We start from the raw sequence: 21,957 nt of genomic DNA on the forward strand, positions 1-21,957 counted from the left end.
TCCAACACTTACCCTACTGTTGCACCCCCTGGAGTTAGAATAATAATTTTAACCCCTACACTATCCAACACTTACCCTACTGTTGCACCCCCTGGATTAAGAATAGTAATTTTTACCCCTACACTATCCAACACTTACCTTACTGTTGCAACCCCTGGAGTTAGAATAGTAATTTTAACCCCTACACTATCCAATACTTACCTTACCTGCAATGTAATGTTATGCGTTGTAATGGTATGCGTTGTAAATGTAGTATGCTTTGTAGCGGAATGCGTTGTAAAGGTAGTTTCAAAGAATTTGTTGTAATGGCATGCGTTGTAATGGTATGCGTTGTAATGGATGTTGCGGTGTAAAAAATGCGTTGTAAAGGTAGGCGTTGTAAAAGTATGCGTTGTAACGTCATACATCCGAAAAGTACACCGTCATCCTCTTTTCTATTAGAAAAAGGAAAACCTAGGTGCTTCGCTGTGCATTTTGGTTGCCTCAGTGGCAGAAAAGATTTGCGCCTGCACTTGTGCACCACCTCTCTGTGTCTGTATCCAGCACCACATTAATTTTGCCATAATCGGAGAGGAAAATGCCATATAGAGCTATGATTATACATGGCCCTGTTCATTCTGTTTCCACTTACTAGAAATAGATGTACAAAAAGGAAAACTTACCAAAATGCTCTTGTTGCACTGGCCATTCCTCTAGAAAGTGTGAGGAGTTCTTCGGTTGGGAATTTTCTTCCAACTACAATTGTAATGCTATTATAAACCTACCTCATCAACTATTAAGGAATAACTTTAACATAAATGTTGGTGATATCCTGTTAGTATTTAGTATTTTGAAACTTAAAAAATGTAAGTTCTTCTAAGAATGTATCTGGTGTGTACTTCTAAGTCTAATTTTATAGAATTGCAGTATGTAATCCTTTTTAATATTGTGAACTGTTTCTTTTAATATGTGTAGGTTTCTTGGTTTTAACCATAATCGGGAAAATGGAAATGCAGAAATAAACTCCAGGCAAATCAACGCTGAAATTATCTCTCAATCGAAGGAGCTTCCAAATGGCGTAACTGCAAAATATGCTATAGGTAATATTTGTGGGCGTATTTAGTATTGTTGAACATTTTCTTAAAGCGTGAATACTAAATTAGAATGGTATTTGAGAACTTTATAAATAACCATTTGGTGTAGCCTTATTACTTTTATCATACATAAAATAATAATTAGCAAAAATCAGGAGCAGAATATGTACATAAAAAAAATTCTCATTTATTGAACTATTATGAAGTTTCCAGAATTGAAGCAGAGGCTCCAATACAATTAAAGAGTCCACATCTGCTTCATTAATTTGATTCTAGGTATGTGTCCCAGATGATGTGAAAGATATCCTCTCAACTTCTATTAGTAAAACTGACGGTCAACATTGTTGCCATTTTTGTGGGATCCTTTACTATAAAAATGGCATTTGCATGTCCGTATCCGTGAAAATAACCTTTTCATCCCAGTAGCCTTCTTTAGGACCAGACTCAGTTATAATCCTAAATGCTATGCGCCTCCACATCATTAAATATTACTGTTGTAGAGCTAACCTTCACATTGACTTAAGACCAGATGAATACTTCATAACACTTGTCACCATAATACGGAGGTCCTGTCACAAGACAGAAACATTTGTGAGATAATACTCGCCTCTTTGAAGCTCAATCTAAAAACTAAAATCTTACCACCTTCTCAAGATTTGAGTGCATTGTGTAGCATATCTTTTGCCGGGATCACCTTCCAAGCATTTCAGCATAAACCTTGGGAATTAATAGAAAAGCTGTCTCCCAATACAATTCCCCTTTCTAGTTTCTGTTCCTCCAAACACCCAGGGAAGACATTTATAGAATTCTGACCAAAACGCAGCTAAGACTAAAAGCCTGTCAATTAATAAGTTCCCCAGTAAAAGCCTAGTCACATATGCTACACATTGTGTCTTTTCTGAAATGTACCCAAGATTGCAATAAAAGTCTTTCCATCAAATATTTCATATATGTTATCCTACAATTCCAACTTTACCCGACCATAAACTTCTACAATTCTTTGACTGCTGATAGTCTACCATTGAAAAGTAAATGCTAAATATGAATAATATTGTATTGTATTGTATTGTATGTATACTTATATAGCGCGGTCCTGTCACCCCAAGGGCATCCTGGCGCTTGAAATCAACGTTAACACCACATACGCTGCTCAGACAACCCTGGGGAAAAGATGGGTTTTCAGGGCTTTTCTAAATGGGAAGAAGTCCCTTTGGCTTCTTAGGGACAGTGGCAGGGAGTTCCAGAGCTTGGCCGCTGCGACACTGAACGAACGGCCACCCATCCTCACTCTTTGGAATAATACTGTTGTTCACCCTCTCAGTTTGGTATACAATTCCTCGAAACAAAAATCTGTCACACGACTTGATGTAAAGGGGCCTTCATTGCCCAGTTCCTTTGCAGTTCCTTCTGTCAGCCAGTACTTGAAAGGCACCAACACCAGGCAGCAGGACATTAGAAAGCTCCGTCGTCCATTCCACACTCAGGATCAGCACCTGCCATCAACTTAACTTTGAAATAGGTCAATCCCAAGCATCATATGGCTCCATATGGCAAGGGTATATCTGGGCAGGTGGCCCCATCATTACTAGTCGGATGTTTCTGTGTGTGTGGTAGCAAACCACCAAACCAGTTTGGTGTTTCTAGTAAGTGAGAGAGATTTCCAGGTAGTGATATGCTTGTTAAGGCGCCGGTATGGCTCCTTGTGTGTAGGTGTGAAAATGCCTTGTAATGAACAGATTCAATAAACCTAAGAACCAAAATGTAGAAATCACAGATGGGGAAACCCCTTTTCAGAGCAAAGCTTGACAAACCTAGAGTAACCAGGGTTTTCCTCTTTATCGAAGGGGGTAACCAATATTACAACAGACCTCTCTGCGTATTTGTAATCAGTGTTTTAGACACCTGGAGTCAGATTGAAAGAAAAGTCTATGACAGAGATGGCTGCAGAGTCCTGGTTAATGGCCTATACCCTAGGAGGGGTAGTAGGCACAAGTAAGGAAGTGAGTGGTGCTGGCTGAGCTCCTCTTACTTCCTCCCCTGGAGAGTACCATTAACAGACCATGCTGGGATAAGTGACCCCCTTCACCTCCACTCTATGGACAGCAATGCAAGTTTGTGGATTATTAGTTGAAGTGAATGGTAGTCCTCTTAAAGTAAAAATGGCACTCATTGCTTACTTGGTCTAGTTATGTATGAATAATTTAAACCTGAGTTAAACTCAACCCTTGGTACTTATAGCACAGAGCAGACAGGCTGAAGTTAGGAGAAATGTGTAAAGCCTTTATCAGTACCAAAACAGATACAAAGTAGAAAACAAAACACAATAAAAATCTCACTCTGATTTATAAATATAGAGGACAGAGGGGATATGTGCAGCACGTCCCCACACCCTAGAGAGAGCTTGGCCCAAGTTATCCGTGGAAAAGCTGACACTAGCCCTAGAACAAACTGCCCCTGGTGTAGAATCAGATCCTCTGGTGGCAGATATACGCTTTCGTAACTGGCTTAATAATTCCTTGAATGCGGTACTACCTCATAAAATGGTCACTAAGAAAAGCAGTACTTTCAAATCGCCGTGGTACACTGCAGAGCTCAGAGATCTTAGAAAAACCTGCAAAAAATTGGAACGCAGATGGAGGAAAGAGTGGGCGGTTAATAATAAAGCGGCCTATCGATCTGCCCTGAGACTCTATAAAACCTACCTGAAAAAAACTCAGGTGGCTTTCTTCGAGAATAAAATCAATTTATCATCTAATTCCTCGAAAGAAACGTTTAAAACTTCTTAAGGTCCCTTCCCAGGAAACTTCCCAAGAACATACTGAAGCAAGGTGCAATCAGTTAGCGGATCTCTTTGACACCAAGATACAAAGAATCCTTGATAGCCTACCACAGAACGTCGCTACTTCCTGTGGCAACACTCACTTGGCACCTACCTCTGGCCCCTTGCTGGACTCTTTTAGTTGTATCACCAGGGAGGATTTTTGTAAAGCCCTATCTTCATTGAATAGTGGATCTCCATCTGACCCGGTGCCTATGTACATCCTTAAACAGATTGCAGACACTATTGCCCCCCTAGCAACAGAGCTGCTCAACTCCTCATTTGCCTGCGGGGTTGTGCCATTTTGAAAGTCTCTTAAAACTTTTCTTTTTCCCAAGATCCTGTAAGTAACAGTACCCCTCTCAGTTTGTTCCTGTTCTCTGTTTTGTTAGCACTGGGACGCTCTAGGGCAGCCATGCGCTTTAAAAAATCAAATTTCATTTCATTTCATTTCAATACACATATAGACACCAAAATAACAAAACACTGATGAAGGGAACTGAATATATGATTTTTTAAATTTTAGGTGTTTCTAGTTCCAAAAAGCAAAAAATGCCAGCCGCAGGTATCTAGTTGCGTTAGACTGGGCCAAAGTAAAAAGTTGAGCCCTACTTCCATGGAGCACGGGTTGAATACAGGGATAGGGACTAAGTTGTTTTTCTGGAGAAAAGTCCTTGTTGATGAGGTCTTTAGGGTGTTGGGGTGCAGGCTAGATCCAAAGAGGAGTTCATCGCCGGCTGGCTGAAGCGCAGGTCCTCAGTGGAACCTGTGGCTCCGGGGAGAAGTTCAAGGCTCTCAACACCGAAGGCAGGAAAACTCCAAGTGGGCAAAGTCTGAAGTTGGGCCTGGGCAGACATCTTCATCTGGGTGATGCTCAGAGTTGGTCTCAGTGAAGTCCTCTATATTCGGACTAGGAACTTGTCTGAAAAGCAGCAAGTTGAGTCTGACCGGCAGTTTGACATGATTGCCTGCGGCCCGGCGGCTGTCCGTTGATAGCCTCAGGTTATTTTTGAAAAAAGTTTCTAAGTGTCTGGTCTTGCATTTGTGGAGAGGTAGCGAGTATACTCTTGTTGAAACTGGTTAGCTGGGCTCAGTAGAGCTTTGGGCTTTCTGCAGCTTTTGTATTCTAGAGGTAACAGGAAGCCAGCCAGCAAGTTCTTGGAGTCCACTCTTCTGTCCTTTGTAAAAATGGGGAGAAGGTCCAGTCCTTGGGGTTTCTATTTGCAGCGGTTGCAGTACTTCTTTTGTCTTCAAGTGTTATGTGAGTGCATAGTCTGGGTGTGTATGTGTGGTATTCAATGTGGTGCGTGTTACTTAGTGTGGAGGCCTTACCTGAAGCCAGAGGTCCAACCCAGATCCTTTCTATTGGCCCATAATCGTGCAACATATTTGTCTTCATCCACCACTAGCAGAGATCACCTAAGTAAACACTCTGAAGGCATTCAATGATCAGGCGAAAGTATAAGTGTTAGACCTGACAACCTTGGCATGGAATTCCCCCAAATGTGTTCCCTTCACTCCCTTGCTCTCCGGACTTCATTTTTGTTGGCTTTAGGACTCCGTGAAATTTACCCTTTCTAATCAGTGGTAAAGTGTTTGTACACTCTCCTTAAAATATGGTAAGAGTGGCCTACACCTAATTGGCACATTTAATTTACTCGTATGTGCCTGCCTGTGGGAAGAGGAAACCCCTGACAATTATCAATGGTTTTCGCATAGACTAAGGCTAACATTGCAACTACTGATGGCGGAGTGGTAATTTTGCATCTTGAATTACTGATAAGTGATAACTTGGATAACAATAATTCTGGGATGCAAAATTACCGAGGATTGAAAAGTAAGTCTATCTAGGATGTCTATCACATTGGGAATAACTAAATCAGTGTTCCACAATATTACTAGCAGTAATTTTGCATATAATAGCACCTGCACAAATATTGCAGGTTCAGGTAGTAGGGATTTGACTGTAACCCTCTGTTTCTGCCAAATAAATATTAGGAGGGCACACGAGATGTGGCCAAAGTGTTTATGCCTGATTATTCAGGACCTAGACGCTGATTCTGCAGTTATGTAGGTCCTATGGTATATTAGACAAAAAGCATTATCACCATTGATCATTGTGCTAGGTTTAGAGTTGTAACTGATGCTTGATCAATCATCCCATGGAATTCACATGGCCATGCTCGGGATGTATGATGTTACAACGCATGCTTTTACCACACATGCCGTTACAACGCAGTTTTTACAATGCATACCATTACAACGCATAGCGCTTTGGGGTGCTGGATAGTGAATAGTTTAATTTACTATTCCAACTCCAGTCCCCGTGGATAGTAGGGAAGGTGTTGGATAGTAAATTAAATCTATTCCCTATCCTAGAGCGCCCCCAGCGCAATGCGTTGTAATGGTTTGCGTTGTAATGGTTGCATCGTAATGGTAGTGCGTTGTAAAAGTTTCGTTGTAAAGGCTGTTTACCTCGTGGCTCTGAGACCGAGCTTATTCTGGGGAACTTGGGAGAGTGCCCTTTAGTGCAAGACAGCAACTCCCTCTGAGTCTAGGTTTTGTCTGTTACCCATGCTTTCTCACACCAAGCAACACATGTGCCACAGTCCTGGTAATCTCTCTGTCTCCCTCCTGCCAACAAGCGTTTATCAAACCTAACAACTCATCTGTCTCTTCTCTAACAGCCTATCTCTGTCTCCCTCCTAACAACCCTTTTATCTCACTGCTAAAAACACACCTGCACCGCTCACAACAACCTAGTCACCTCCATCCTAAAAGCCATCTCTTCTCAGCTCCAGCAGTCTTCTGTCGTCCTTCTAACTATCCATCTATCCCAATAATAACAGCCCTCTTCTTAACAACCAATCTGTCTCCTTTCTAACACCCATTGCCTAGCAGTCACCTGTCTCCCTCCTAGCAGACTAGGCACTGCCTTCCTCCTAGCAAACCACCAGGCTCTTTTCTAATAACCCTGTTATGTCATCCTCCTAGTAACTCATCTCCGTCTATGTCACATTGGCATGTGACATAATTCACCTTTTGTTGCATCACCAGAGATGTGTCTGACTATTTGGAAACTGTGTATGAGACTCATTTTCAATTAGGTGATGATGGAGCAGATGGCAAAGGTGGAGTGTGAAGGACCAGAGAGGGAGTTTGAGGACACAGCACAGCCATCAAAGGACAGTAAGCACAGAGACGCGTCGAGGCATGGGCTCCAGGTGGATAGTAAGAATGTGTTTCTATTAACAGAGGTACTGATGTAAATGAGGTAGTGTAATGCATAGGCACTGCCATGTTAGCAATTGACAGTGTCACTCTATTTGTGACCAGCTCATCTTGCTGTACAGAATTATTTACAGCAATTTTAGTTAAAGCTCCCAATAATTGGTAGAGCTGGCATGAGAACAGAGGCAGAAGGAAATAAAACTATTTACAAAGATGACAAAAATTAGTCAAGTTAAAAAGCTGGATCTATAATTTGGATCTCCATGGTCCATGGACATTTGGCCAATGTATTGCCTTTGACATGGAGCAACCACATTCCATTTCACCTGGGATACTCCTAGGGCACCATCTGTAGTGGACATGCTCAAGAGCTGATGAGTGAGATGGACAGTAGTCACTTAAAGATTCAAGCGTTGCAAGCACAGGGCTTGAAACAAAAATGACTAGCTAAAGGCTTAGCATGCTGGTATTGGACTCGCCTTGGATCAGTTGCTGCAGTTCCAGTTGGTTTAGTGCAGCAGGATCCCTCAAGCATACCTCTCATTCATCTTGGTAAAAGTTGAAATTCAAGGTCTCACCCCCGAAGGATTTAAAAAATGAAGTTTTGTTTAGCAGGAAATATTAGAAAACAGTCATCTTTTATTAAGCAGAACACTGGTCAATCACAGTTACAAAGTACATTCTAATCCATAAAATCAGGTCTCTTAGGAACTTTGGTGACAGGAAGTAACATAAAGAGAATATAAAAATACTCACTTGAATTCTATTTTGACTATTTATAAACAAAAAGAAATCCCTCAATCATCCGGACCAAAGACCAGGGAGTTGAAAATTGGGATTGAGTATGTATGTGTAGGGCTTTGGGAGAGGGTGGACTCAGCTAGATAGTAAAGGGGTGCAGAACAAGAATGGAAGACTGAGTAGTGATGCTGCGCCTACCGAGGAAAAGTAAGCAGCACTTTTCCCATGAACAAGGCCTCCCTGTGGGGAATCAGAAGTTTAGTCTTGATGAAAAAGGTCTGAAAATTTCTAAATGTCAAAATATTATCAACACTTTTTCAGTATCAGACTACCCTTGGTTTGGAGCCATGGGCCAGTGTGTCTCAACCTCAGATCCTGGTGATCGTTCTTATATTCTGATATCTGGAGAAACAGCAATTGCAGTGGGCAGTCAAGATGGTCCTGGCCCGTGAGGGTGCTCAGAACACAAGAATAGATTCCACACAAAGGTAAAACAAAACGGTAGCTTCCAATGAAGTGAACACAAGGGTAGCGTCCAATGAATTTGCGCCTACATTAGAGAATGCTGACAATGCAAAAGCAAGGAAAAGTAATACGTTTCACAGTTGAAGTTTTAGGAGGTCATAAAACGGCACTCCCCATTGTGGGATCTGGGGAAGGGCAGGGGGATAATTCCACTGCTAGTACCACACGTCTTGGTTGTGGTATCTTAGAATTACACAGTGGTTCTTCTGTTCCAGGATTTTATTTGCATCAAAGGTTGGTAGTCAGCAGTTTGTAATACCAGTCTGGAAGCAGAAGGGTACCCAAAAACAGAGACACACCAACATTTAACCTCAGCCTGATTTCCCACTTTTCACTGGATTGAAGACAGTGTTAATCCTCAGTTTCATGAGGCAATGTGTCCCAGCTTTAAGGCATCTCCCGGAACAACAACATTCAGAAATACAATTAATTAGATAATAAGATTGATTAGATGGACGCAATGAATAACAGAGTTCTAGATCAAGATGAAGGAAAAGTTAAAGTGTTTTATTACAGAATTCAAAAATACGCATTACAGAGGCATTGCCATGTAGGCACTCAAACGCAGAGTTCTACTGAGAAGGTAAAAATCCAAACCTATGCTAAATTCCAAATGAGCAGCAAAACTGGGAAAGAATCGAACAGCATCCCTAGTAGCATATGAAAGTCTTCTGGCTCACATCCAAACTCAAAAATATGACACACTTTTGTTTGCATATAAAATTACGAAAACTACAGTCCTACTATGGTGTGAGCAAAAGTATAATTGCACCAGCAAATCAGAGCACATTTAAAAATAAACATGATATTGTCTTAACACCAAAGCGCTGACACACCACATGAATAAGTCTGCACCATCTATGCTAAAGCCATCTGGAGATGCTGGAACATACCTAGATACAATAACTTGTTATGTGAATAAGTTGAACTCAGTGAACCAATAGAAAAATCTTGTGAATGGTGTTAATATTAGCGGAGTAGGGAATGTTCACCAAGAGTCGATTGCAATAACATTGGAAATAAACCATTGCATTTCAGCTTGACTGTATGCTGCAGTTTGCAAAGAAAGGAGGTGGGCAGGGGGAGAACAAGATGAGGGATAGAGGTGACTTCCATCTCGGAAAAGATGGCTTTTCAAATAAAATGCGGTCTATTAAACATTTCTTACAGGGGTTATTGAAAGCATCTGTTAAGTTTTGTAAAATTAAGAAAGTTAATGAAGATTATGAAATTCTTCACCTTCATCTGAAGTAAAAAGAAAATTTGCAAACTTTTTCTGTATAACTATTTTTGCAACAGCGTTCCCTGATGAAAGTAAATTTTTTAATGGAATTTATGCCCAAAATATATTTTTTCAGGATCTTTTCTTCAAAAGTTTTAAAACTTTATGAAAATTCGGAAGGGTAATCTTGAAAGACTTTTGATCACTACATTGATGACGAGACAATGGTTATGGCCGTTAGAGGTAGAACACACATAATATATTGCTGCATTTTACAGGAGTAAATCTTTTCTGGTCTATTACAGCTGGCACCTCCGCAGAGGAGGTAGAAGAAGAGGTTAAAACTGTGAAAAAATCTACAGTCCTTAATGGCAAGATTTTGAAGGAAGGCATGGAAGCTTGTGGCACCATACAGTAAGACACTTTTCCAGCTAAAATGCTATTGATGTAATCCAGTTCTGCCTAAATGTGTACATAGAGTATGTGAGTGAATGAATCAGAATCACGCTCTGAACTAAGCGACTTATTGATGCCTATGTGATTTTTGGGGTGAATATGAGTGTGTGAAAGACAATGCTAATGTGGTGTTAGTTTAGAGCATTGCACCATCAATCCAGTGCACACTTGATCTTGTGAATCACTATCATGTAACAGTACTAAGAGATTCTCTTCTACCTAGAGTATGAATGGTGCATTTTCACTTTGAACGTTTTCCACTGATTCATGGAAAGATTTGGTGACGCATGTCAAATTCAAGAGTGTTTTGCCAACTCTGCTGTAGCAGGTGTCAGCGTATTCTCATTCTGTCCTTATTGAAAAACAGTGCATTTCCTGCTGTTTCTTTCATACTTTTTGCATAAATCACAAGAATTTTCAGCGTAAGTCTGGTGATAGAAAGGCTTTGAAAAGTCTGAAACGTTAGTCTGACATTCTGATTTCTAACAATATACATTTTTTGGGTAAGCAGAAATTTCTACGGAAACTTAGACTTTCTTCAAATGGAGTTGAGACTTCTATAACTGATACTGATTGAATACTTCTTCGGTCCAGCTCTGGCTACATAGAACTGTTAGAGACTGGCTTAAAATCTTTCCAAGAAGATTTAAAATACAACTTTCTCTATAGTAAACCAATGGAATTCTACATAACCAAATGTATGTGTTAAAATAGAATTAATAAATGACTAAAAGGGTATCATGATGAAACAAATGCCATCCAATTGGTTATGCATCTAGATCTCAAAGTTAGTGGCTCTAACAATGATACCGTTCTCACATGGTAATGCCTTATGGCATGCCTCTCAATGGAATTCAGTATGTCCTCTGAGGCTTTAGTTACAACAGCAAAGGTAAACTCTTTCTCCATAATGCACATGCCAGGTATTGGTGGTTTACTTGAAGTGTTGTGTAATGACATGAGCACATTGAATAGAGTGTGAGTGAGACTCAGAGTGGTTGATGAAGTGTATTAAATCACATTATTGCTGATAGTTTGGTAGGTAACGTTCTGTATTTGTTTTTGATCACGCTGACTGCACAGGTTAAGCTGAACATTCAATTGCATGTTTAAATATTTGGTTCATAACTAATAATGACCTCGTCTGTAAGTGAAGGGTATTTAATGCATATCTTCATGTTTAGTAATAAGTTAAATCTCAGAAACTTTGAGCATAGACTGTAAGCTTACTTGGTTGTATTTATCTTCACAGGACTGAGAATGTTGACAAAGTTATCAAACAGTGGGAAGGCTCATTCTTTAAGGACAACCCTCACTTGAGGAAGAAGTCTGCCTCCCTGCGCTTTGACCTCCATCTCGAACCGCTAAATGGAGAGGGTTCGCCAGTCAGTGAGGCTGATAGCCTGCCTGATATTGAAGTCAGGCTTGTAATGAAACATTCCGGCAGTGTTCCCAGTATATCCCAGTGACAAGTGGCAACAGCACCACCGTCGAAAAGGGAGCTACAGTGAGAGGTTGATGCTATGATAAAAAATGCAATCCTAAACTATATTAAGAACTTGAGTGGTAGACTGTTCTTAATAAGACATTATGGGGGCAAAAAGGTAAAATGGTTTCAAGAAATTTCCCAACATCTGGAAACAAAACAGGAATCTAGAATTAGCCTAGAATTTCTAGAAATGACAACCTCTAAAACTTGGTATGAAGTTATATACACAAGTGCAAAAACCTTTTACTTCCCTAAAACGTGTTTAGTGGTATGAATGTACATTTTAATAGTTATTTGATCTCCATCACTTATCCAGTTATCTTTAGTAAAACACTGAGGCCTCCTTAAACATTACTGGCAGATTGGTAATAATTCCTTAAATCGGTGCTAGGATACCCCAAAAGAGTTTTTTTCTGAGAACTCTGATATAAATTTGCAGAACGAAAAGATCAGAAACTGTAGTTTAATGCCACAATTTAACACAATAAACTTACTGATGTCATCGCTCATGTCTTATCAAGTGAATGAATATTCTCAAAATGCTACTTTTATTCATAACATTGAGAAACCACATATCTTAAAATATATATGTTAGTTTTGTTTTAGGTCCAATTAATGAATACATAAAAAAAATATTGGGCGCATTGCAAAGGTTTCCATGTTCATTGTAGAGTTTTAGTAGAACGATGGGGTCTGCAAAGTCAATTCTGTACAACAGAGCAAAGTAATTTCTTAAAATGATAGTAATATGGAAAGCGCAAACCTTACTGTTGAAATCTAGACAGCTACAAAAAGTACATAAAAGTGTCTGTTTTCAGAAGACGCTAACAGACATATGGAGCATATTTTAAGGCTCCAATCTGAGATAAAAAACAGTTTTAACACTACAGTTTGCAAAATCAGTATTAATTGGTTTAGAAATCAAAATAAATGGAGTCCAGAAAGTTGGTGAAACTTAGTTGTCAAGGTGTGTGTTTACACCTCAGACCGTATAGGTTGTATCGTGCCACCGAAAATTTCCATTTTGAAATTTTCATGTTCTTATTCATACACTGTAATTTATTAATCTCTTTTTTATCAGTCTTTACACAATTTTGTCAATAAGTAACATTTCACAATTGCTATTGTATCTTTTATTTTTTTTAAACAATATATATTTTTCTGTTTCTCAGGAGTAAATAATGGAGGCTACATGGAGTTTTTTTTATCTTTGCCTCCTTTATATAGAAGAGTGTTTAAAAGAGATACCTAATGAGGGTGAGTGTTTGATATTATTTTGTGTAGTTGAAGGTGCAAATAAAACATGTATGAGATTTGTCTGTGTAAGGAGAAAGAGGATGAGAGCATTGATATTTCATACATGACAGTCCATGACAAGAGAGAAGACCTAGCAGAAGGAGCAGAGCCAAATATATAGAGTTATAGATGAATAACAATGAATTACGGAGATGTTTTTCACCAAGGAGTTCTAAGTGACATTAAATAGACAATGAGATTAAAGCTCGAGTTGTCTGTGAATGCACTAAGAACCCCAAGGTGATAAACATCCCCGTAATTCACTTTTTACCCATCTGTAATTGTATGTTCTGAATCCCCTTACCTTATTTTCACCTTCTCCTGCTTTCAGCAGATACTGAGTAACAGATGAGTAATAGGGGAGCCATACATCATAGGGCCTCTGTTATGTATCCCTGTCTCAAAGATTAAAGCAAAACGTACCCGCTATCCTTGACCAATGCCCACCGTCTTCCCTGCCTTTCTCCCCCCTTCTGTAGTTGCGCTTTCTGCTTTCAGTCAAAGAGATCCCTGAGAGCCTGGTCTGGAAGGCCTTTCTAACATCATAACAGTGGCTAGCCTGTTTAGTTATCAACAGTTGATGTGTCATAGCAGTGGGTTATTAGATTCAGAACCTGAAATAAATGATAGAGGCTCTGTCTGTGAGCCATACATAACAATTAATTTAAAGATGGGCTTGTAGCTGCCTCAGGATTCCCACCAAGTGACAATGGTGTGGGATCAAGGATTGCAAGCTACAGCGTTGAAACACAGCTATGCATACTAGACAAAATGCAGGCATTCTTGTAATTTTCAACAAAACCTAAATAGACCCATCCAACTCGATTCTCAAAATATTCTCCAAGTGAGTGTTTGATTTTTGCCTACTTCTTCTACTCACTCTTAACTAATGCAACCGTAGTTTGAACATATGCCTTGACACATGGTGCATTAAGAAAAGGTGCTTTGATGCTTCTCTTTGAATATTGTATTACATATTACATGTTTAATACAGTACATGTTAATGAGGAGCAAAGTTAAGCTTTCCTGAATAAAAGCACTTATCTTAGGGGCTTATTATGAGTTCAGCAGGCCTAGGAGGGCCGTACTCGTGGTGGCAGTCCGACCTCTGCCACCCCTGCAGTTCTGCTCGAACAAAAGTGCATTTATGCTCTTTTTAGCATGCATTTAAGAAGAGAGAAGTCACGGCATTAGATGGAATCAAAAGTTCATATTGTTAGTTGATTTGTTGCATTTATTTCTGCCAAGTGTACAAATGCTCGTGCTTCTAATGATGGACCAATTTTTCAAAAAAGTTGGGAAGTAGGGTCTGGTCACTAATTTAATTTGGAAACCATGGTCTACATGCACAGGATGTCTAAACGTTTACAAAAATACATAGTTAATGTTGTCAAGTTGGTTCGGTTCTTGCATGTATCTGATAATGTGAACAGCCCTCATTTGAGTCAGGTCAGGATGCGATAATCCTCTGCACTTTAGCAGAAGTCAATATTAAGCTTTGAATGTTCAGTGGATAATTTGCTGCCCTGTTAATTTTGTGGATTTGAACTTTTCACCTCTTCTTCTGTGGTTGCTCTTGCAGGACCATCAACTATTAAGAACTAAAATAACAGGGAAGGGAAGATGCCTGTTCTTGAATGTCGTGCCCTACTGCCAGAGTGTATAGTCAGGATTTGTGCTTAATGTTGTCTAACAAAAGGTTTAAAATTTGCGAGATTTGGTAATGATCTCTACGAATTGCAAACGTATACAAAATGTCCTGCTACAACCCAGTAGACATTTTTTGTTTACATGGGGGCCAAGGGCAGTGGTAAAGAGTGGAGTTTTGGACAAGGAAACCTCCTCCTAAAAGCAGTGGATACAATTAGCAACTATTTTTGCACACCCAAGTCAATGTAGTTGTGCATTTGTGAGGATTAAATCCAAATCTGACACCTAACCTTACTTGCATTTGCAAATGTGCATATTCCACTAGTATGGTAGAACATTCTCATTGAAAAATTTAGGATTAGGGGTCGAATTTTTGGTGACTTTGCCAGCAAGGGTAACACTCACAAATGTGCAAGCTTGTTGGTGTTCACAGACATAGTACAGGTAAACACCAGTCCTTGCAAATGTACTTCTGTTAAAGACTGAAGTGAGGATATGGCCTAACGGCTAGAGTGGTAGACCTCGTAGCTGGGGAACAGGGTTCGAGTCTCAGCAGGAACGGTCAACAGCCTGTGATTCTGGGCAAATCACTTATCCTGCCTGTGCCTAACAAAATTAAGATATCTGTCTGTAATATAACTGGTGCTCATGTAAAGCTCTCTGATACCTTCAGGTCAAGTTAACGCTATATAAAACTTTGAAGAACAAAAAACTGTGTGGGATGGGATGTGACCAGTCCATTAGGTACCTGGACCACCACATATTTAATAATGTAGGGGTGAGAGTTTCTACACTTGACCAATTTTGGGCACAGTTTGCAGAGATTTTCATGTGAGTAGTTTTGTCCAAGGCAGTAATAACATATAGTCATGTAAGATTGCTTTGTCAATCGCGACCATCCGGGTGCAAATTCACATTTGCTTGACTTCTACATGCAACATTTTACATTTTAGTGCAAACACTTCTGGTAATATACGGCTAGCATAGATTTCTATTAGTACACCTTGAATTGTCTTGCCATATCATGGAACTCTGAAAGCTGCTTACAAAGAGAGTATTCCTAATGGAAAAAACTTTGATTTCTTCTTTTTCTACCTGTGCTCTGTTAATCAGGCAAATAGGCGTGACTGTTTGTCTTATGTCTCTGGGAATGCTTTAACTATCTTTAGAGTGTTATTGCTTCATAGAAGCCAACAAATCTTCCAAGAAATGTAGTTTTTGTTACTTACCTATTATGGGAGTTTCCTCTGATATGTATGATCTTTTGGCTTTAGGCAAATTATTTTGATACAAAATATTTCTCTTATATGTTTAATTTAATTAGTACATCTAAAAATAAAGACATACAATATTTGTCATTAGAGCATTAATTTAATTAAAACAAAAACATAATTTAAAAATCCCTTTGTTTTATATAATTGACATACATGAATAATAAGTATATACATATTTTAAAATAATATGATGCTGTGTTCTTTCTAATGATATCAAAGGTAATTGTATTTTAGAATATCAGTGTTAATATAATCAAAGCAAAGATATTGCCTGCTGCATCCTCAATTTGGGTGCAGTTGATAAGATGGACAGATAGCCCATGACGTAGTTGTCGATATATTTATGTCTGTGAGGGATCAAGTATGTATTCCTTCCTCAACTTTTCCAAGTCAGTCATTTCCACATTTCTCCAAATGTCCAGCAGCTTGCTTATCCCAATTATGTTCCATGATTTTAAACCTTTGGAGAGTGCCGACTTCTTTCTGTATGTCACTGTTCCACAGAGATGTTTCTTTAGTCTGGACCCCGTCCCAGCCAAGTTATCTGATATGTTTTCCAATGATCAGGCAGCCCCTGTTTCTTTTTTTGACAGTAAAAGGCCTTGAGGTCGCCATTGCATCCTTGCATATATACCTGTTCTCAAAGAGGGATCAGTAGCAGCATTATCTCTGTTTTTATTTTCCTGAAAATACTGTCTGACATGGAGTATGGCGTGTTTTGAAGTGTATATATCAATTTTGTTAATGTCACCATCTTAAACATCAATGCTTGTCCAAGAAGGAAGAGTGGCAAAGATCGCCAAAATTTTACATCCTCTCTGATGTGTCTAGGAGGCCAGCTTGATAAAGGGAAAAATACAGACATACCCCAGTTGATACTATAGCTTGATATCTACCAAAACATGTCTGTATTTGGAAATGGAATAAGTGATATATTGTTGCTCCTGGATTTTCTACGTAAAATTGCGTATTATCCACATAGGGCAATATACACTCGTGTCATGCCATGTCCCAACTCAGCCCCTCTACAAGTATGTTTTTTCTTATCCAACAGGCCAGCGGCAGAAGAGCCATTACAAAGAGCATGGGAGAGCATGGTCATCCTTGACTCATCCCTTTCTCCAATAGGAATGTTTTTGACAGGGCTCAATTGACTTCCATTATGGCCAATGTATTGCAGGCAAATCCAGGTGTATAGCATGCAAATTCAGGGCATGTAACATGAGCAAAATCCAGGGCATGTAACCAGGGCCAAGTTCCATTGATTCTAATTACCTTGAACATGTATGACCAATCAAGGTTGTCATATGCTTTAGGTGCATCCACTGATATCACTGCAGTTGCTTTCCTCACCTCTCTGGTGTATCCCAGACAGTCGAAAAGGCATGTAGGATTTAAGCATGTACTTATCCTGGTGCATTAGGGTCTTTATCACTTTGCGTAACCAAGTGGCTTATAGGTTGATGAGTATTTTGGTTTCCACATTTATAGCCTGATTGCGATGTCTGAAGGACCAAAATCCATCCAGCATTTGCTCTGGAAATGGAACTCATAACCTCCTGTCGGTGGTTGCTGCCCAGCATTTCGAACGGAATGCATGCTCTCATAGCAAAGAGCAGGGGGGCAGTTGATCCCTGCACCCCATGGCAGACACCTCAAGGTGCCAGCCATCGGGTGCAGGGATCATCAGGGGGGGCACCATCGGTGTCCCTTAGGCTGCCATTCGACGGCATTGCACCCGAAAGGCCGGCACAGAAAGGCAGTGGGAAACTGCGATCGTAATCCCTCGGCCGGAAAGAGCAGGCCAAGGGATTACTGCAGGCCTTCCGAATGGCTGGCGTGCTCTACAAGCCCATAGTAAGCCATTCGGAACTCCTGTTTGGAATAATTTCAGACTGACTCCATCAAAATGGGTTGGTCGGAAAGTATTTCAAAAAGGATTTTACGATGCAGTAAGAATAGCTCTGACCGATGGTTAGAGCCATTTCTAACTGCATCGCAATCGGGCCCTAAGTGTTTATATCTGTCTAGAGGCATCACATTCTTCAGGGGTGTTCCTCTTTTCATGTATCACCACTATTGTGGCCATACGGAGATCCTCTGGAAGCACTCCTTCACTTCAGGCTCCATCAAACATGCACTTGAGGTGGAGAGCCAGCAGTCTTGCAAAGGCCTTGAACAGCTCAACTGTGAGTTCATTAGGCACCCTGTTTTATCCAATTGAATTTCTCTAATTGCCTCCCAGATTTACTTTTGCAAAATTTCCACCTCAAGTTCTATTTGATCCTTTCTCAATTGTATGGTTGGAGCAATGCCTTTTTGGAAACCTAATGTCTTTTGTTTTCCTACCTGGGTCCTCCTGCCATATAGTTTTTGGTAAAGTTAGCAAAAGTGTCTGCTACGTCCACGTTATCTAGGACTATCCCATCTCCCTAAAACCTCTAAGTCACAGACCCAACCACGTCCCTGGTCTTGCCTTGTAAGACAGGTCAGTAGCTTCCCTGCCTTATCTCTGACATTAGACTGCCTTCTCTGGGTGGCCAACTATCCTTCAAATTTTCTGATATCTTTTTCCGCTAGAGACTTCCCTTTCGCTGCAACCGTGCATTCTTATTTAGGTGTATGACATGCTCATACTTTATTCAGCAATTTGGCCAGAAACAACATCATGTTTTTTATATCATGATTGCCCATTTACTTTTTCACCACCTCAAAGTTCTGCCGCTGTATCTGAACCAGCAGTGAAAAGTCGGGAACAATTCAGACAGTAACATTATTAAACTGCAGTTGTCCCTGCAATCTGGCTTCCTGGACAATTACTTGCTTCATTTCAGAAGTCTGTAGACATTGTTTCTCTGCTATCTTCCATCTGAATCTTCCAGTCAGGCCTGGATGTTTGCGTTGTATTTCGCAGTTTATCTATGGTTGCTTTCATGATCTTGACTTCATTTTTTGTGTGCTGATCGTTGATTTAGTATGTGTGATCTTGTCTCTCATTTTTTTTAAAGTCTGCGTGGACGAGGATGATTTGTAAATTTTGGTTTCCAGAGTATTCTTGGTGTCCTTGACTACCATAATGATTTATTTTAGGTTTGGTTCTGTGTCGTCCTTTACACGTTCTTCGACCCCTCCCCTCCTTTTGGGTGTTCTCTATTTACTCTTCCTCCTCTGCCTTTTTGTGTCAATTTGTTAAGCTATTTTTCCTTTTAATGATGCCCTATTCTGTTGCCTTAGATGGGTACATGTTTGGTCTGTTTGTCTTTAGTTCTCCTCATATCATAGTGTCTGCTCACGGGCCGCCAATTATCAGAGAGATGGTACTCATCGCCACCTGATAAAGAAGAAGAGGGACGTAAAGTGTGCCATACTTACCCTATATCTCCTCTGCAACCTGTTGAGTTTCTGCCTCCTTTTGTCCTTGCTTGCATGCAGTTTTATGTCTTGGGTAGGAGGGCCTACACAGTACTTTATGCTGGAACACAGATATGCTCTAGGGCAATCATCTTTCCTTCACTAATGGTCCTGACTCTCCACTAGCCTTTGCTCCCAATCAAAATCACAGAGCCGCACCTGACGTCTTTCTTGGGGAAGTGTGTTGCTCCCTGCTCTTGTTTTTCTGTTTGTTTTCCTTGCTCAGCTCTGTCTTTTTTTTGCAGCTAGATACAGGACCCCCTGTCACTCAGGTGGCCCATGCCAAGTCCTAGTCTCGTTGCTGCTGCCCACCCATTCAGACTGCATCCCAGTCCAGATCCCAGTTCCATTCTTGTTTCACCGCAATCTCACCATCTCTGTATTGGGATTGGGGAATGTTGGAGATCAGGGTGCATATTTCCTTTCTTTAATGGAGGGTTGTTTCCAGAGAGATGACCAGATTATTGGGGGATTACGACGTCTAGTCCTGGAGCTTTTTGGGCCTGCATTCATCTTGCACGGCATTTGCACTTGAACACAAAGTCCGCAGCTCCCCCTCCCACCCACAGTTAGTAGATTTACTAGGCTATGCTACAAAAGAAACATATATTTGGTGTTTATGATTTTGAAATGTTTCTGTTTCAAAGGAATTCCATGTGTTTTGGCATTTTGCATTTATATAGAACCCTGCTCAGCTATCAGATTTTTTAATTGGTCTTCGTTTACATTTACCAGCAGGCAGTGGGGTTCATTCAGTAAATCTGTTTAGTAAGAAGTGAGCGACTATGAAGCGGATTACAAATTAATGTTATTGTGAGGCAGAACAGTGTTACACAAGTGCACAGGCTAGTATTGCAAATGCTTGGCTTCAAAACGGTTTCTATAACTATAGAACTCCCTATAAATATAGAACTCCACAAAATGTTGTTGTTGTGCAGCTGTTCAGTTCCATTTCTGAAAAATTACACTTGCGTACTTCTCTCTCACACACCCAATAACAAAGCTGACAATTTCACACAGCACAGAGTCCCAAAGTCCAGCATCTCCAAGAGCTTTGACCAAGAAAAATGCTGCCAGCAACAATCATTAAGTCAAACATACATATAGGACTGGATGAATATGATACCTATACCAGTAGGTAAACCACTGTGTAACAAAACAACTTGCAGGTTTTATTGATCAAAGTAAAGAGTTTTCCCTTTGCATCAAGTGTGATGATACCACAGCGATACAAGTAATCTGTGCCTAGAATTTTAACCAAAGAGTGTGAGCATTTCTGAGCTTTCAAGACATTGTTCCCTATAATGCACTTTTAAAACGTTTTAGAGTTGTTTTTGTCATACACAAATAGATATTTATAGGGAAATATAATTCCTGTGTAACTGACTACAGCATTTGAACCAAGAAGACACCAATACCGGTTTGCTGTAAAAATATCAAAATATTGTCTTTCTGTAAAAAAAAAAAAGTAACTGCAGTACATTTATTTAAGCATTGTAAAAATGTATATAAACAGAATTGTAAATGGGATGTCAATTTTATGGCCTTAGGTAATCTAATGGTAACATTAGCATCCTCATCCTTTGCCTTGCTGTAAATTAACTTTTTCCTACTTGGCATCCTGAATGTAACTGCCTGTTTTATTCCTTAGTACAGTTATTTCTGCTTGTAATATAATATACTAGAAATGCATAAACTAAATGTTGGATTTAAAGAACATTATAGTTTTTAAGACTGAAATGAAAGCAATACCAAAGGGAATGACTTGATATTATTTCAATAAATAAAAAAGATCAAATATTATTGTATTTGGATGCCTTTATGTGAATTGTCTTATTATTATTGTTATTATTGATTTTTTATTGCAAATGTTTAGTAAGTAGTGAACAAATTGACAGCAAACAAGAAGGATTTATTTTGGCACTTCCGGGGGCAGATTTTTGTGAGGCCATTTGGTGAAATGTTCTACAAGGGGTACTGTGGACAGTGGCTGAACTGGGAAGGCTGCATTGACCAAGCGTGCCTGGTGAAGCTTGATAATGGTAATGTATAGGCATGTTCCAGAGGGGTGTGGGCAGATTTCCCACCTTCAAATGTTTTAGTAATAATGAGACAAAATACTGCTTTCAGGGTTTTTTCCCCTAAATTTGGTCTCAGGCCATGTTATAAAAATGAACTTGAGAAATATTCCACTTCTTTCATTGTGTTCCAAACAAGCCTGATGTGTTTCATATTCACCCCAACCCATGAAGACATCTTGTGGTAAAGCAATTGATAAGAATTGCTGAAAAGTCAAATATACCAAGGACAAAAAGTCACAGTCACACAGTGCAGCAAGCCAGCTTGCTGCCCTGCATGATACAGAAAGGGCAGGAATGCGCCATATTTAAAATAGTACAGCGCCTTCCTGTCCTTTCTTTGCGCTGATGCACTACTACCTAGCACCAACGCAGGCACCCTTGCACCGTGGTTGCAGACAAGATTGTTTTTGTGAAGTAACGGGCTCCTTCCTGCACAAAAACAATCGTCTTAGGCAATTTTATTTTTTCCATGTGTGCTGTAGAATGCAGCACACATAGAAAGAGTAAAGAAAAGGGGATATAAAGGTATTTCTCCTTGTTACGCGTCACCTGGAGAGGTGTAACATTTTGACGCATTCCCAGGTCTACGGGTTATTGTAAATGGGTGGATGCTTGGGAACACCCACGCTCCACCCATGGGGCAGAGTAGCACAATGCAGCGATTTGCATTGCCTTACTCTAGATTTATCA

The 21,957-nt window shown here is 39.9% G+C and overlaps 1 protein-coding gene across 1 annotated transcript in view; it reads left to right on the top strand.

The window, feature by feature from the left end:
• KRT222 (keratin 222) overlaps window positions 1–12,870 on the top strand; it is a 222,264-nt gene extending 209,394 nt beyond the window's left edge. The window contains exons 8-10 of the mRNA XM_086924213.1: window positions 955–1,079; window positions 9,916–10,024; window positions 11,319–12,870. Of these exons, the coding sequence (XP_086780339.1) occupies window positions 955–1,079; window positions 9,916–10,024; window positions 11,319–11,535 (451 nt within the window). The 3' untranslated portion in view covers window positions 11,536–12,870. The remainder of the gene's footprint in view (window positions 1–954; window positions 1,080–9,915; window positions 10,025–11,318) is intronic.
• Window positions 12,871–21,957: the final 9,087 nt, after the last annotated feature.

This window comes from Lissotriton vulgaris, chromosome 5 (genome assembly GCF_964263255.1).
Source record: "Lissotriton vulgaris chromosome 5, aLisVul1.2, whole genome shotgun sequence".
In the NCBI taxonomy this organism is placed as follows: Eukaryota; Metazoa; Chordata; class Amphibia; order Caudata; family Salamandridae; genus Lissotriton; species Lissotriton vulgaris.